Source organism: Cyclopterus lumpus, chromosome 23 (genome assembly GCF_009769545.1).
Source record: "Cyclopterus lumpus isolate fCycLum1 chromosome 23, fCycLum1.pri, whole genome shotgun sequence".
NCBI classification, from domain to species: domain Eukaryota; kingdom Metazoa; phylum Chordata; class Actinopteri; order Perciformes; family Cyclopteridae; genus Cyclopterus; species Cyclopterus lumpus.
In genome coordinates, this window is record NC_046988.1 from 4945001 (window position 1) to 4962260 (window position 17260).

The 17260-nt window shown below is 43.1% G+C and overlaps 2 protein-coding genes across 4 annotated transcripts in view; one reads left to right on the forward strand and one right to left on the reverse strand.

Annotated features, from left to right (window-relative positions):
- LOC117725996 (ETS domain-containing protein Elk-3-like) overlaps positions 1 to 7602 on the forward strand; it is a 9343-nt gene extending 1741 nt beyond the window's left edge. Inside the window, exons 2-6 of one of the 3 annotated variants that reach the window (XR_004608960.1) lie at positions 1431 to 1666; positions 1830 to 2549; positions 3987 to 4109; positions 4649 to 4880; positions 5682 to 7602. Coding sequence is in view for 1 of the 3 variants with exons in the window: in XM_034525950.1 (XP_034381841.1) it covers positions 1460 to 1666; positions 1830 to 2549; positions 3987 to 4109; positions 5682 to 5771 (1140 nt within the window). In the remaining 2 variants the exon portion in view is untranslated. The remainder of the gene's footprint in view (positions 1 to 1430; positions 1667 to 1829; positions 2550 to 3986; positions 4110 to 4648; positions 4881 to 5681) is intronic. The other 2 variants (XR_004608959.1, XM_034525950.1) reach the window with 2 other exon arrangements.
- Positions 7603 to 10731: 3129 nt separating this feature from the next.
- LOC117726267 (cyclin-dependent kinase 17) overlaps positions 10732 to 17260 on the reverse strand; it is a 31866-nt gene continuing 25337 nt past the window's right edge. Inside the window, exons 5-17 of the mRNA XM_034526447.1 lie at positions 16369 to 16494; positions 15683 to 15739; positions 15462 to 15576; positions 15195 to 15289; positions 14437 to 14499; positions 13847 to 13970; positions 13532 to 13652; positions 13259 to 13356; positions 13046 to 13151; positions 12751 to 12793; positions 11657 to 11747; positions 11480 to 11557; positions 10732 to 10856 (exon numbers count right to left, since the gene is read on the reverse strand). Of these exons, the coding sequence (XP_034382338.1) occupies positions 10816 to 10856; positions 11480 to 11557; positions 11657 to 11747; positions 12751 to 12793; positions 13046 to 13151; positions 13259 to 13356; positions 13532 to 13652; positions 13847 to 13970; positions 14437 to 14499; positions 15195 to 15289; positions 15462 to 15576; positions 15683 to 15739; positions 16369 to 16494 (1158 nt within the window). The 3' untranslated portion in view covers positions 10732 to 10815. The remainder of the gene's footprint in view (positions 10857 to 11479; positions 11558 to 11656; positions 11748 to 12750; positions 12794 to 13045; positions 13152 to 13258; positions 13357 to 13531; positions 13653 to 13846; positions 13971 to 14436; positions 14500 to 15194; positions 15290 to 15461; positions 15577 to 15682; positions 15740 to 16368; positions 16495 to 17260) is intronic.

A 17260-nucleotide genomic window follows, 5' to 3' on the forward strand; every position in this document is an offset into this window, starting at 1 on the left:
TTTCATGTTGAACAAGTGGTCGATTATGAAGGTGGGAGAATAACCTTCACTTCTGGTGGCAATGTTCGAGGTCCTCTGCTCCAATGTTTCTCCACTACTGAGGCATATGCGGTTGCCATGGGGATTTGTGATGCAACTGCAAACTGTGATATTGTCATGGTTGCAAATTAAATCTGGTTCTAATGACGTATTTGTTGTGTTTTCTTTTGGCAGTAAATAGTTCTGTACTTCCTGCAAACTAAGCACCGTGTAAATTGATTGGTTAGAGAGAGAGAGAGAACGAGCAAAGGAGACAAAGAAACAGACAGACAGGAAGATGCTCACAGACAGTCGGTGGCTTCAAGGTAAACAGGTCGGTTAGATCTGTGCTTGTCTTGGCATAAGGTCACTGACCACATCCTGCTTTATCACCATGGAAACATCCGGAAGTCTGGCCCTCTCTCTGTCTCTCACACACACACCCACACACACACCCACACACAAAGAGAGACAGTACACGCAAACCTAAAGGTAAATTTGCAAGAAGTATAGCGGACAAAATTATATTTTTAAACGTGTAAGGCTGCAAAACAAACAGCTTCTAGATTGTTAGCGAAGCATTTTTTTATCACATGAAAATACAACCTAAAGTTTCTGTAAGTAAAAGTCAGTTCAAGGATATTCAACCTTCAGCTTCGCCTCCCTAACCATAATCTAATTTTAACCCTAATATGTATACAGATGGGTTAATTAAAGGTGAAAAAACAGGTTCTTTTGTAACTCATTTGTCCACAAATCCTATTCTTTCAAACATTAAAATCGGCCACTGAGGTGAAGTAAGGGCACATGGACAAACACTTGTACTTACTACGGCCTCCATCCTGCTTTGGAAGGCAGCAAGGATATAAAAGAGTGTGAGCTCATACTGTATGTGCAAGGCAAAGATTACATATTTATATATCACAGCTAGGTGGTCTGTCCAGTAGAGCCTTTGGTGTTTGTTTACATATTTGTGTTGTTGTTTTGTGTGTGGGTCAGGGGATTCCCAGTCAGAGAAGATGGGTGGTGGTGGACATGGTCAGCTCTGTTATGCCTGTGGTTTTCAGAGGAGTTTGCATTAGAGGAAGGATTGCGGTTTACATTCGTCATGACACAACAGTTCCTCCTCCTCCTCCTCCTCCTCCTCGCTAACCACCTATCCTCCTTTCCTTCCTTCTTTACTTCTTTCAATGTCTTTAGTGGCGTATAGTTCCCGAAACAATCTAAGGATGTGTGAAATTCAGTTTTCCGGACATGTAAATGGACTTTTTTTTTGCTGACGCATAAAACAACAGGGGATTTCTAATGAGAAGATAATATGTCATTGTATTTATCTATTTTGTTCCCAACAGAATGATGTTCTCATGACTATCATTGACTATCATTCATTAGGCCTTGATTCTCCTCCGCAGATCGCCTGTGTCTCTGGTGTCATCCCGTCATGGAGAGTTCCATCACACTCTGGCAGTTCCTGCTGCAGCTGCTGATCGACCAAAGCCACAAACATCTCATCTGCTGGACGTCCAACGACGGCGAGTTCAAGCTGCTAAAGTCAGAGGATGTGGCCAAGCTGTGGGGGCTGCGCAAGAACAAGACCAACATGAACTACGACAAGCTGAGCAGAGCCCTGCGCTACTACTACGACAAAGTACGCCATGCATACAGATACGGTTCCATGACAAACCGCCTGACTGGTTTCATGATTTATGTCCACCATAAATTGGGCCATGAAACCCAATTGACATCAACACACCACAACTGTAAATAAGGGGGGCTTAGAATAATAAAATCATGTCTCGTTTCCTCTGCAGAACATCATCAAGAAGGTGATCGGCCAGAAGTTCGTCTACAAGTTTGTGTCGTTCCCTGAGATTCTGAAGATGGACCCTGCGGTGGTGGAGTCGGGCCGCAGCAGTGAGGAAAGTGGGGGCGCTGCTTCAGAGCCCGAGGCCGACGACGAGGACGGGGCCGGGAGAAACCAATACCTCCACTCCAGCCTGTACTCCTCTTTCACCGTCAGCTCCCTGCAGCACCCCGTGGAACCGCATCGGCCGATCAAGGCGGAGCCCCGATCCGATCACTACGGCGACAGCTCCTCCGTCATCCGATTTGTGACCAACCGTGGCCACTCCTCCCTGCCGCCCACCCCACCCCCATCCTCGGCCGAGGCCTCCCATTCCTCCAGACCGTCTCCGGGGCAGGCCCGCTCTTCTTCCTGCTCCTCCACTCCGCCGCCAAGCACTGCCCACGCCCTTTGGAGAGGACGGGGCCAGAGCGCAGAGACTAACGAGTTAGAGCAGAGCGCCCAGCCTCTGAACCTCTCATCTGGTCAGAGGGAGAGAGAGAGGTCACAGGCGATGCCAGAGGGCAGGAGATTTGCCAATTGCGGGCTTTTGAAAAGCAGGAAACCCAAAGGTTTGGAAATCTCCGCCTCCTCGCTCCTCCTGACAGGAAGCGACCTTGTCTCCATTGCTCTCAACAGCCCGGCGCTGCCTTCGGGCTCCCTGACCCCTGCCTTCCTCACCACACAGGTACAACATGGCCTGTAACACATGTGCTAACACCACACACTTCTGTAAATACAGGTGGTTTTAGGTGAGGAAAAAATGAGAAGAAAAAGACAGAGAAAATTAAGCTTGTAGACAGGGAGGAGATGAAAAGAGGTGAGCGGAAAGAGGGGAGGAGGCCAGGGAGGGAGGAGGTTCATAAGTGAAGCCATATGTTTCTGAAGCTCCTGATTCACTGGCAGCAACACACTGACCAAACCAGGACAGTTGGCTACATTCAGGCATTCAGCTGACGCCTTTTTCCAGACCGAGTAATGATACGCTGCTGAGTGTACAGCACTTAATTGATGGAAAGTAAAAGTGCGAGCTAAACTGTTCCCTCATCACTGAACATTTTGTATAATTAAGTGTTTGCGAAGCACACCTGAGCTGTTGGTATGCACAACCCCTTATCCACTTTCCCCTGGACAGATGTGGTTCTGTCTTTAGATCCTACCTTTGAAAGTCCCTGCAGCACAGCTTTCCCTGTTGTCCACTAGAAACCGGTTTACGGTGGTTTCTGGTCTTTTGGGCATAAACTGGTATGTTGCAAGTCAAGCCGTGAGCTCGTTCTGGCTGATAAATCGGCAAGAAAACATCAAACACTGACAAAAACAAAGCATAAGCTGGTCCTGACCAAGTGGCTTAGTGGAGCTGAACACCATCAAGGCTCATGCACCTGTTTTAGATCAGCAGATGTATGACTGGTCAAACAAAGGAAATTTGAGATACAAAGATGACCGGCAATAATCTGTATCTTTTCACACGAAGTGTTTGAGGTGGCTTCCTGCAATGAAAAGCAGATTTCGAAAATATTTGTCAGCTCATTTTGATGCCTTTATTAGAAAGCCGACAGATGTCAGGAAATGAGGGGAGAAAGAGATGACTTTGTAGCAAAGGTCATAATCGAAGCCACTGGGGCGTTTAAAAAAAAAAGATTGACTGGACTGTTGGGCAAAAAGGCCATTTTCAGCATTGCTAAAAGAAAATGGAAGCAGGGTTTTAAACTGATTCTGATAACACAATAAGCTCAGTGGGAGCACTTCTCCTTTTTGGTGAGAATATAAACACTGAGGAACGCACTGTTGTTCCTGATCTGTAGTTCCTGACTGTCGTGGTGGAACCGTCGGTAGTAGTCCTAAATTCCTGTGACAGAAACAGAAGGAAGACGAGACGGAAGAAAATAGGCGTCATGATTTTTGTATGAGTGGTGCTTCCTGACCTGAATGGAGTCAAGTCTGCCAAGTCTCTCTGTCTGCGAGACGTGAGTTCACTGGAGGGCAGACTTGGCTCTGAGCTCTGAGACTGAATGACATGACAACTCCACCACAGACCACGAGCAGCTCTCTTGGCTCACGGCCATAATACACCAACATTTCCATCCATCATATTTATCCTATATTTCACTTTTTGTCAACGTAGACTCCGTCTGGTCTGCTGCTCACTCCCAGTCCTCTCCTCTCCAATATCCATTTCTGGTCCAGCCTGAGTCCAGTGGGACCCCTCAGCCCTGCACAACTGCAGAGCCATGCCCCCCTCTTTCAGGTAATACACACACGTACACAATCCCACACATTCAGCATAGCCGTGTGTGTGTGGAGAAACTCAGAGAGACTGCTTGTTGTCCGAACAAACAAATGGCCGATCGCTGTGTAATATGGGACGCTACAACCTCACTTGGTCTGGTACGACCAGTAGCTTCCAGTGGCTAATGTTAGCTCACATCAGGAAACTGTAGATGTATGTTGTTGAGTATTGTAACAAAAAAAAATATATACACAGAAAATATATTCACACAGACAGCAGTAATAAGAAGAGAAACATGCCAGTTCTTTGTAATGCTGAATAACCTTTTTTAATGGATCATTACGTGAAACGTGAAATAAATTCTAGATGGTTTCAGTTCTGACCGTCCTGTGTAAAAAAAGATGAAGAGCTTTTCATTTGCTGTAATTACAACAAACCCTGCCTCATTAGTGCAGGATCTTTACCTCGTCCGTTGTTTTCACACAGTTGTGTGTGTGTGTGTGTGTGTGTGTGTGTGTGTGTGTGTGCTGGTGTATGTGCGATTCACCGTGTGCCAGGGTTTCAAAATAAGCCACAGATGTTTCCGTTCTGGCTTGGACAAGAAGAGGGGGCAACTTCCTGTTAGTTGAGGGGAGCGGGAGAGGGCTGGTTGGTCAGGAGCCCCTCCCAGCCTACGACTCCAACTGTGAACAAACTGTTAGCATCTAATGAGCGGTGATTTAGTCCTTGCAACGGGGGATGGTCCTCACAACGCTGGCGGACTACTTAAGTCCCCACGAGGTAATATAAGTAAGAGCAGACTCCTCCTGTGATACAGCAGCAGTCACACTAAAGAGCTGTTCGAAATAAATGAATAAATCATGTCCGTCACACAGGTTTGTTGCAACATTCAACCACATCAGACACAACATAAGTTTTCCTCATTTTTTCATTACGCACATCACTGTGAAAGCATTGACTAACTTCTAACATCACTTGTCAGCATTATGGAGGTGATATCATGAATGTAATGACTACTATATATTGATATTCTAGTAATGATCAATAACTTAATCAATAATAATAATAAAATAACTACATTTTTAATCAGTATAAAGCCACATTGACTTTCGCCATTTCACCACATTAATTCTCTTTGAAGCCGGGATGTTGGGTTTAAACATTTCTGACTTCAGCGACACCTGGTGCTGGTATCAAATAATAATAATCATAATAATAATTTCAAGTCTACAATCATCACCTTATGCCATCAAAATAATTTGAAGGATTTTATAATCACAGAACTAATTCCCCATATAGGTGCTTGAACAGTAAATACCAAAAGTTGCACTTTCTTCACCTTCTTAACATTTTTATTAAATTTACGTTTTGTCATAACTTACCAGTGAGCTCCAGTGCCTCGTTGTTTTCTATAACATTTTTAAAAAGCAGGGTATTCCTCGTGCGTTGCTTTATCTATCATCTGATCTAAAGAAGGAATGAGCCTTCATCAGTTCAGCCAAAAGAAAATGACGCTGAACAATTCCATGCTTCTCTTATGAAAAGATGTGTCAGAGGGGTTAAATACTATCTGTCTTTTCCTCCCTGCAGTTCCCCACTCTGCTGAATGGACACCTGCCTTTACACAGCATGGATGCTGCCTCTCATCTGCTGCTCTCCTCCAGCTCCCACAAGTGCTGATGCCAGCCCGGGCTCCCAGAGCAAACTGGGCCAAACCGAGCCAGGCCGGGCCAGGTCGGCGCAGAGCAGATCAGCCTTAGACTCTGACGATGAACCACACAGGAGTCGGACTTCCATTCAGGCTTTGATGTGAAACCTGTTCCTTTGCATTTCTCATATGAAGAAACAGGAGCTTCACTGAAGCTTTGCTCTCTGAGAGGAGTAACCGACCGCATTAGACATTTCTTTGTGTTTACTACAGTTCAACTCCTCATGTTCCTCACGCAGGTGATTGGTGCTTCTTTTCAGGCAAAAAGAAATTGACTGGAGGTCAGTCCTCGTTACGTTTCTCATCTCATTTTCTATCTCATGTCATTTCACTCGTTTTAAACTCCAGTGTTACAGACTGTTTGCAATGTCATGAATGTTATCCCTATTCCCTATCCCCCCCCTCCACCTCGTCCGACGGATGTGTCACACCACTGACTCAAACAATGATCTGGGTAAATCTGTGTCAGGAATTATGGGACAACAATATAGACTAGAAAGACATATTGGCTTCCCTGCCGAGAAGATTGATACCACTCGTGTTTGTAAGCTTGATATGAAGCTACAGCCAGACAACAGTTAGCTTAGCTTAGCATAAAGACCGCTGACGTGAAAAAAACGTTTGCCTTCGAAAGGTGACAAAATCTGACTAGCGGCTAAAAGCTTACTAGTTAACACATTAAACATACAAAAATGATAAAACATAATATATACAAACTTTTCCACAAAACCCCAATGAGTCGTTTTTTTGTAATCTGTATTATGTCCAAATTAAACACACAACTATATGATCTTTAACAGCAGGCTTTACAGGTATAGGCTGCCTTTGTGAACTTTGAGCAGAGCCAGTCTGTCTGTTTAAAGTATGGATGCTAAGCTACATATTTAGCTGACAAGCTGTCATCAATCTTCTCATTTTACTTTCGACAAGAATGCGTATTTACCCAAAATGCGGAGGCTTCCTTTAAATTGAACAAATCTTAGAATGTGACCAGTTTGGGATGTTGCAACAGTCAACCAATAGCTTTGTCTCATGTATCAACCTTTTGGGGATGCGAGTACAAGAAGTGACACAGCGCATTAGGATCATTTTCACATTTTCATTAACAACTTGATAAAGATTTGTCCAGATGTTGATTGTTGGAGTGTGGCCACGAGATGAATCCCTCACCGACTCCTAGCAGAGCACCTGCTAGCCAGCACGCTGCAACGCTGTAGAAGTCCCTTCATTGCTTTGACTTGACGCTGTGAACTTGTTTTTTATCTGTAGTGTCACGCGTTTCTTTTCTTTTTAAATGCACTGTACTTTTTAGCCTTGTACCAGCTGTGCCTTCAATATTGTAAGACTTGTGTAAATGTATTAAGCTTTAAAACCAGGTTTTAATAGATATTCCAGGTCAAAATTGCACAAAAGCTTTTATTTTGTAAAAATGTCTCCTGGTTATTTTTCTAAAAAAAAAATTAATGGAAATGTATTCTCAGTGATTTTGCTTGTGTTTTGTGGAGAGAAATGCTACTGTTTTTTTTTTTTGGAATAAAATTAATTCATTTTCAGAATTACTATATGAATTGTAGTTGGAAGCAACACACTCTTTCACCACTCGAAGAACGACTGCTGCACAGGCTGTTTATGAAACAGATTAAATTTACTTTCAATGGTTATGAGAAATAAATAGTTCCAGTAAAAAGAGTCACACACCAACTGTTCACCGGCGGCTCTGTGTTTCATTGAGGTCGAATTCACAACACAGCAGGCCTTCCATGCATCAGGCACACGCTCGTTCACATAAATTCAGGTCATTCACACATTTGAAAAAGTTTTACAGTTTTACAATAATAAACATTTAGCGGTTGCAGAAATCTCCTTTCGTGCATGTCACTGCTGTTCATGTAAAAAAAAAAAGAAAAAAGAAAACTGCCATTAGTGACACAGTTTGCAGTTACGGTGGAATAATCCTGCATTCTTACCATTGATTACAGCAACATTCGTGATAAATGAGACAGCACTTATTTTAAGAGTGATAACGTGTCAGTGAAGCATCCAAACACACTGACAAAGTTCACGAGAAATACTCATTGGAATATGGAGAAATCATTGGGCAATGTAACACAAGGATGTCTACCATTAACATAATGACTTTTTCCGCTGTGAATACAATAATTGTTACATTATTTGAAATGTAAATTGTTAACAGTATCTTCCATCATTTGTTCTGTTGTGAGTTTGTACGGAGCTTTAATTGTAAAATTATGAGCTCACGCACCATATAATCTAATCCACGCTGAATGGAGAAGGAATATGTTTTAACTAGCGAAAGGATGAGTATGTTCACAGGATTATAACACTATTAGCTGCAAACTGTGATAAAGTTAATGTTTATTACATTAATTCTCTCAGCTATTAATGAGCATTAGTTGTGCTTCTGGCACTTGTCTAGCATGTTCCATCCAATCAGCAACTCAGGGTTGCTCGAACCCTTTAAATCTCAGTGGACAATAAATGTGAAATCTTCATGTGGATGTTGAAAAAAAAAGCTGCAGCAACAGGAAAATCCCCTCAGATCTTCTCACTCTTGCATGTTCAACCTGCGATGTTCTTTGCATTCCTGGTGTGATCAACTGCTTTGCACTCCTTTTCTGATACTGTGAGTGTAGAAATCACTCTCTGTGCCTCTTCCGTGATAGACGTCTCTGTGTGTGACTGTTTAATCAAAATGGTGCTCTGGTGCTGTTCTGTGATTCGGAATCGCTGACAGTAGAACTCGATGTTTACCGCAAACCTTTTAAAGGAATAGTTTAACATTTTGTGAAATGGGGTCCGTTTGCCCTGTTGCCGAGGGTTAGACAAGAAGATCACTACCACTCGTACCAGCACGATACACATGTCGCTGGAACCAACAGCTGTTCAGGTTAGCTTAGCATAACAATTAGTCTTAAAGTACCAAACCTGCCGAAAAGCACCTATGAAGCGAATCATTTCAAGTTACTGTGCTAAGAAAAAGTCCAGCATGTTTTTGTTTTCGTAAAATAGAAATGATGTTCACTTGTGAGATTTACAGGTGCTGGAAGGCAGATTAGTAACCTTTGTTTAAAGCCAGGCTAGCCTCCATTTGAGTCTTTATGCTAAGCTAAGCTAACAGGCTCCTGGTGCTAGCTTCCTATTTACCGTCCAGAGATCTCACTCTCACCCAAAATGTCAAACATTCCTTGAAAGCTCTTTTTGCTTTCCCATAGCTGCTGGAATTATCTGGACAAGATGTTAATACACCTAATATGAATTACACCAGGGATGCAAAGTCCACCTGCAGACACTTGAAAACTGTGTAAGTGATCCTTGGGAGATCTTCCATTTGTTTCAGTAAACATGCAGTTAAAAGTGAGACTTCTCAACCGGCTTCATCTGGAGCATCACTGTCAGTTGCAAACAACACAGCGGGCAGGTAAATCTAAAATTTCAATTTGAAATTATTTTTTTCTCTCTCTTGTGTACACATGCTAGAGAGCAGTGGTCTGACGCCAAGTGGAAAACCACCATTTTGCTTTTGAAGGCCCCCTCCACTCGATCCCCGCTACACCCCCCCGAAAAACTTGCCACAATGACACTGTTGTTTCACGAGGCGAGGTCAGAGGTCACCGATAGAGGACACATCTTAATACTTTTGGATAAACTCGGCCATGTTGAGGCACCGGCCCCTGATTCTAAAAATACACACTGAAGTGCAAGTTAAAAACAAAGACTTACTGCAGTGAAATCTCAATGCACAGAGCGAGAAAGTGTAGCTTGTATATATATTTTTTTAAAGCACTCAAGTCCTGGTAGCTTTTTGAGGGGTTTTAGGGAAGGCTTGCTGGCTTCCTGTGGGACGTCACATGCCTTCCTGTTCAGCTCCAGTATTCCTCTTTCAACCATGCTTTGCACTCGTACTCCCAATCGTTTGCCTCCCCCCCACTCCTCAGTTTTGGTCCCGTTGCTAAGCCAAATGGTCCAAAAGAACAAAAGAACCGGACGTTGGTTTCATGTTCTCCCAGTTCGATTGAACTATACATGTGCTTCTTAAACCATCAACTTAAAACTGCTAGCACAATCAGACCAAAGTCCTGCTGTTTGACCCTCAGTCCAAGGGCCTGTTGAAGCAAACTGAAATGTTTTTGAAACGAGGAGAAACCCAAAAGAACCCCCCCCCCCCCAACCCCCCAAGACCATTCCAGTCTTTCTAAACCTGGAAATGTTGTGGAGTTCAGTCACGGAAGCTCAAAGAAAAACAAAACATAAACTCCAAATATATATATAAATAAAATATATATATATAAATAAAATATATATATATATAAAAAAATATATATATATATATAAATAAAATATATATATATATATATATATATATTTAAAAAAAAATATATATATATATTAAAAAAAAAAAAATATATATATATATATATATATATATATATATATATATATATAAAAAGAAATCTGAAGCTTTTCGGTTTCCAAGCACGACAACAAGAACAACAACTTGGATCACAGCGTCGACATCAACATCAGTGGAATTCTAACTCAAACGAAGCCGGGGAATCGTCGTCAGGAGTAAAACAACAGTAACCGTTCTGACTGCTCAACTGTGCATGGCGTCTAGAGTTCACATCATGTACACACACACACACACCCACCCACCCACACACACACACACACACACACTGACACACACTCACAGTGTGTTAAATACAGACAGTAGTAGTTTAGCAGCAACAAATTCAACCTTAGCCCCCCCCCAATAAATAAACACAGTCTCCAAATCGATCCAACCCATAGTCACACGCTCAGAGGGGTGTGTGCATGTTCATGGTGTGTGTGCAGGGGGGAGGGGGGGGGGAGGGGGGGGGGGGGGGGGGGGGGGGGGGGGGGGGGGGGGGGGGGGGGGGGGGGGGGGTCACTCCGAGGGCAGGTGGGCTCATGCGAGAGGTTGGTGGGAAGGGATAATGAAGTTGGGCAGTCGACCGTCCTCTTCATCAGACATTAGAAGAGCATGCTCTGCCTCCTGTTGATCTTGCCGTTACCTGGAGAAAGAAAGGAAAAACTCTAAAGTATACAATAGCCATACTGCCTTTGCTTCACATTAATAATGCTATACGGAGCCGTCATCAATGGATGATTACTTTCAGATGGTTTAAAGGGGCACCACCGATGTTACAAGCTCAGTTTACTTAATAATAAGGAGCCCTACACAGCCTGTGAACACTTCTGTAGTTCTTGAGGGAGCTATACAGAGTTTGAAAACTAAAATAAAAATCATAATGAGGTCATCAGGGTTATCTGTTACACACTGGAGATGTGTGGTTTGCAAGAAGAACATTTAAGATGCAGTGTGTGGTCAGATTAAAGATGCAATTCCAGTTGCAATATGGGAAATTAAAACTAAAAGTAAGAATATATTGGCCCCTACTGCTTCAGTGTGGACCATTCGTGTTATTCTGAATCCCTCAAATTCATGGAAGTGTAATACTTCATCACTGGAGTATCTTTAACTGCCATAATAAAGTAAGTGTTCATCATTTCTCTCATTTGACCAGCTTTCTAATGATTGCCACATGATCATATATCATTTAGAAAAGGTTGACTTCTTTGTCTTATGATCTAACACGGTTAAATGCTGAAGCATGTGGATGTGTTCCCCACCCACCTGACTCTGTGTACGAGGAGTTCCTGTAACCAGGGTCCCTCTGCAGCTGCACTTCTTTTAATGTGAATATTGATACACCTGCAACACAGAGGGGAGCTTCAGTCGACAGCAAATAGCAGGGAAGAAGAAAAGAAATGCAATAAGATGGCACCAAGACAGACAGATCGCAGCACTCACTCTCAGGAAGTGTGTGAACTTTCACCCCGAGCTGCCGGAAGTGGGAATGTTTCATTGCCTCTTCAGCTGAAATCCTCTTCTTAGATTCGTACTGCGGAGAGAGAAACAGGAAACATCAACCGAGCAGTTTTAGCTGTGGCTGATGAGTGATCCACTCAGATAACTGAGATAAACTGAAACACATGAGAGGAAAGAGGAAAACCCAGAGTAATGTTCACCGGAAACAGTGTGAGTGGGAGAACACTGATGGTGCTGTGCCTCCTGCTGTCTACAGTTGGTACTGAAGGAATTAATTCCCAAAATAAAATCAGGTGAAGAGCGAGAGAGGAAGATGGAGAGAGAGAGAGTGGATTATAACATTATACGGTGGTGCTGTTTTAAGTATTTGTTATCTTGTGATCATTTATTGCCTCTTTTTCTTGTTACGTGACCCAAAGTTCACATTCAGGTCATGTGACAAGATGACAGAGATGTTACTGAAAGCTCAGAGAGAGAACATTCATGCTCTTGAAGAATAAATCAAGCAAAAGTTTAGTGCAGCAAATTAACAATAATACAACTAATAATTTGTGTAATAATGATAATAATGTGCTTATGTTGATGAATAATCATATTTAAAATTGGAACCTAGAATACCAGTGCAATATTAATATTATACTATTATACTATTAAGTATTGAGTAGTAACATTGGAGAAATCAGCAAGAGTCGGCTAGATTTATAATATTATCCAAAATAAAAACACAGTCCAGTGTTGCCAACCCTTTTTTTCCAATGAAAGTAGCAAGCAGCACTAACTCCACAAGTGGATACATCTAGCGAAAAAGTCGCCAAGACAGCAAAGATTTGTTTGTACTCACAGCTGTCAAGCTAGCAGCTTGTGGAAGACTGGTGACGTGCAATGAGTCTGTGTCACTAAATATTCATGACCCTAACTAGCTTTAAGTAGAAGTGTAATAAGTTACATAAGTAATTAGTTCAGTATCTGCTTCAAGATGAGAACATCAAAAGATTAAAAAGAGGTGTGAAATGAGCTCGACAAATCAGTTTGGAGTGAATTGCATTCTGGGTATTATGCAGGTAGTGAAGACTCACTCTGAGGAAAGCCAGCAGCAGCTCGATGCCTTCGCCGTCCAGCCTAGAGGGGACAAAAGGAGGAGCAGCGGTTTACTGTCTGCCTGCAACACGGACAGGAATGTGGGGCTCATGGGACGAAGGAAGTGGTCTGTGAAATGTTCCACAGGATTTCCTGCCCGCGGCGCGCACACACGCACACACACACCCACACACATTACTTCGCATCACACTATTATTGTATACATGCGAAGGGGCGGGCCATGGATGCATAAAATAAAAGATTGAGCCTGCCTAGAAACGCAGACCACAGTACCTCGGAGCGTGGTTGATTAACGGCTGCGGCTTGTATTTGGGGAATTTGTAGGATTTAAACTCTTCAATGGAGCAGATGCCAGGCCAGTTGTCATCCGTTGGTGTGCCTGAAGTCAGAGAATCACAGCCACTCAGACATACGGTGTTTAGCCGGGTTTGGTCAAACATGTGCCGTGAGACCTTTGGGTTGTCCGGCCCGGCAGGAGTCACTCACCCAGTAGCCGGAAGATGAGGTGGAGCTCGTCCTCCACGGTGGAGCCGGGGAACAGCGGCCGACCTGCAGCCATCTCGTAAAATATGCAGCCAACACCCCTGAAAAGAGACACACACATATTATTATAAGTTGTTAAATGTTCAGATGCTGTTGATCGAAAATGTTTTTTTTTTTTTTTACTTTATGAATGGCTCAAATTATTTAATGAATATCGAAAGACGTATTTGTTTTATGATCCACACATTGCTCAATGGACAAGTCACGCATTCGTACCACATGTCGATCTGCGTCGAGTACTCGGAGGATCCCAGTAGAACATCAGGAGGCCGGTACCAAAGAGTCACCACCTCGTTGGAGTAGGTTTTAGTCGGGACAGACTTGGCCCTCGCCAGCCCTGCCAGCCCATAGAAAACAGACAGATTGTTTACACAGGAGAGAAGCATTGCATCTGTACAGAGCAGAACTGGAAACCATCAAATCCATTTTCAGATACTTTTTACGCCTAAATTCACAAATGTACTGCAAGGACAACAGGAAACCGTTCTCCACTGCAGTGAAGGAAACAGCTGCTGCACTAGTTCCGCTTACCGAAATCAGCCAGTTTGAGTTCTCCCTTCTCATTGATGAGGAGGTTCTGGGGCTTCAGGTCCCTGTGGAGAACTTTCCTCTTATGACAATACGACAGCCCTCGCAAAATCTGGTACAGGAAGACCTGGAGAGACGTGTGGAAAAATGGGATGTTAAACCCTTTGGTTCGTAGCTGCAGGGTTAGAAATGTAGTGAATCGTGTGCTACAGGGAAGGTCGAGGTCAATGAGTAAAAAATTAAAAGGTATAAGAGGCAATAACATTTTTGGTAGATATTTAATGATCTATCTGACTAAAAAGAGAATTAAGAAACATAACTGATGTGTGATTAAAATGTCTTATTACATGCAAAAACTGCATCCAATACATCAAACACCTTTTCATCCTTTATTGGTCTAAGTGGCCACATCTTTTATTCTACCAATGGGATGTTAACACAAACTGAAATGGGCAAAAGAGAGTTTTAGTCCCCAAGTTATGTCCCTGGAACTACTTTGTCAAAGGGCCATTATTGCAACATTGTATTGAACATTTGGTCCAGCCCATAGAAAAAGAGGAAAAGTTAATATTTAAAAAGATCAGTAATCTCACCTTCACATTGTGCATGCTCATTATGTTTCCACAGTCATCCATGTACTGCTTCAGGTCCTTATCCTAAAGGGAGACATGACACCATCAGACAGAAAGTAGATCCAATGACACCAAGAGATCTCTTTCCACACACATTTCACCTCGTCTTTCAGACACATCAATCTTCTATTTCACACACACACACACACATGTTGATGCATTAACGTCTTCCTCATAAAGTATTAATCCATAATGGTTCTGATCACGTCCTACATTCCCTTCCTGTTTGACATCCCTGTAGATTATTTCCCAGAGCTTTCACCTACATGCTATAGAAATATTTGCCCTTTTGTTGTTCCTGAATGTAAAATCATGAAGACAACCGGATATTGTTGTCGCACAATTTAGCATAACACGATGACCTCTCAGCCACTGCAAGAAATAAGCATTTTTATGTGGCTTTGAGTCCATCAATCAGGATTGATGGTAAATGGTAAATTCCTCAGTTTGTGTTGCAAAATCTGTTACGAGAGGATGTGGTCTGTGGGGGCCTTCCTGATTGTCAGATGCTTGTGCGCAATGCATCCTGGGATGTTTAGGAGGACAATGTAGCACACACTGCAGAACTTATTGCTCCAATAGACTACAGTTACCATCTACACTGATTGGACATCCATATAAATGATGTAAGATGATCCCCATTCATTGAGTTCAGTGATGTTGAGGGATAAATAAACAAATAAATAAATAAAAGAACATAGGGAAGGAGTGAGTCTTACCAGATACTCAAAGACGAGCGTGAGGCTCTTGTCAGTGTGGATGATGTCGTGAAGCGTCACGATGTTGGCGTGTTTGAGGTCCTTCAGTAACGACACTACAGACATAGACAAAGACAGACGTATCACTTTTTAATGACAAATGCCACCATGACTCCCATTCTAAAAGTATTTCATAGACAAATATTATTAATGTACATGTTTACATGTTTTTTTGGAAAGCGTTTTGTGCGTGAAAGGAGTAAAATGAAGGAGACAAAAGGTGACTACCTTCTCTGATGGCGGTGCATGGCGCTCCCTCCTCGTGCTCCAGCCGGATCTCCTTCAGTGCCACCAGGTTGTCCGTCAGCTTGCTGCGCCCTTTAAATACTGTGGCATATGTTCCCTGAACGTAACACAACAACGTTGGTTTAATATTACAGACTTAGTGCGAGCTGTGAAACATATTTCCTTCAGTAATAGGGTCTGATGGGATTTCAGGAAGTCCTCACCTCTCCCAGTTTGTCCAGCTTAATGTACGTCTCCAACTTGCCAAAACCAATCTCCGACTGCGGAAAAGACAGGGAACAAAGTCACTTTAGGCACAGATTTAGACACGGTTAAAGTCCCACTTTGGATTCTGCAATATGCTCAATCTGTGGTTTAACTGTTCCTGCAACACCAGAATAAAGCTTGTTTCAATACACTGACAACACACTTTTCATTCCGGATACGTCTTCATATAAACTGTGATGGATTTATCCGTGTATTGAGTGTTGAAAGCAGCTTCTGGCTCTTTGTTCCTGCCTGACACCAAACGTGAGTCGAGGGTTTAGATCTGAATACATGGCCATGACACACACAAAGAATCAAAAACGGTATCTGATTTGGCACCAACAATAACTTCTTTAAGCTTCTGTGTCACTGTTAGCGAACTTCTGGTATACATAAACCTTCAATGTAACTGACAGTCTCCAACAAAGCTGCGTAAATCACACCACAGCAGAGTATGAAGATCTAATGTGATGGTCTAAAGGCAGGAGGTGAGCGCTTGTGACTCCCTATTAATCTATCCCGGTCTTACAGCAGTCTTACCAGTTGCCATGGTGACTTGCACAGATGGAGTCTGCGCCGCAGAGCAATGAAACACACACACACACACACACACACACACACACACACACACACACACACTGACCAGTGAAGCTCTGCGAGAGCGCCGACTGAGCGGCTGGTCGAATTGCGGGCTGGTGAGCTGCAGCTTCTCCAGGTAACCGTCAGGAATTCGGATGTCGGCCGGCAGCGACAGGCGCTTGTTGAGATCCTAAAACACACACACACACACACACAAAACAAATGTTTAAAATGAGGTAACCACATGACAGGGCGGTTATTAGTCACACTCTTTTATGCAATCTGCTCACATCCCAGAACACTGTGAGAAAGTGCACACGCCTTGTGGCTGTGTATGATGTGGGGCATGTTTCAACAGCAAGCAGGTGCAGGTGTCTGAAAATAACTCAGTCATCTCCCTCCTACTCCCAGAGAGAGAAGACAGATATCAGGATCACTGTCCTGTGGAGGGTAACAATAGGGTAACTGTAGCTAAACAGCAAAACCTTTATGAGCACAAATCCCCACAGATTGTGATCATGAAAACACACACCTGCAAGCGGAACAGTGAGAGAACGAGGCGAGGATGAAAACAAACCGTGCATGTGTTAAGTACTCTTTGAAAGCTCGTATGCTCAGCCCCGTCTGTCATCGTCAATATTACTGAGCTCATATCTTATTGTTGTGGACGCCTGATCATATCTATTCCAGGATCAAAACAAGACCACATCTGATAGCGACGAGCTGAAACAATGCCGAGTGAGAAAAATACAGCGAGAGAAGACGTCTCATCTGTTCGCTCGTCGTTACGCGCCTTCAAGTTGTGGCCTCGGCGACAACGCTGCTCAGAGAGGATGTGTGATGACGAGTGATAGTTCAAATAGAAGCTCTAATTATGGCGAGCAGAGCGGTGTCCTGGAAAGCGGATGTTTTATATAATGCGTCTCAGAGTAGCTTTCTCACTGGTGTAAAGTGGC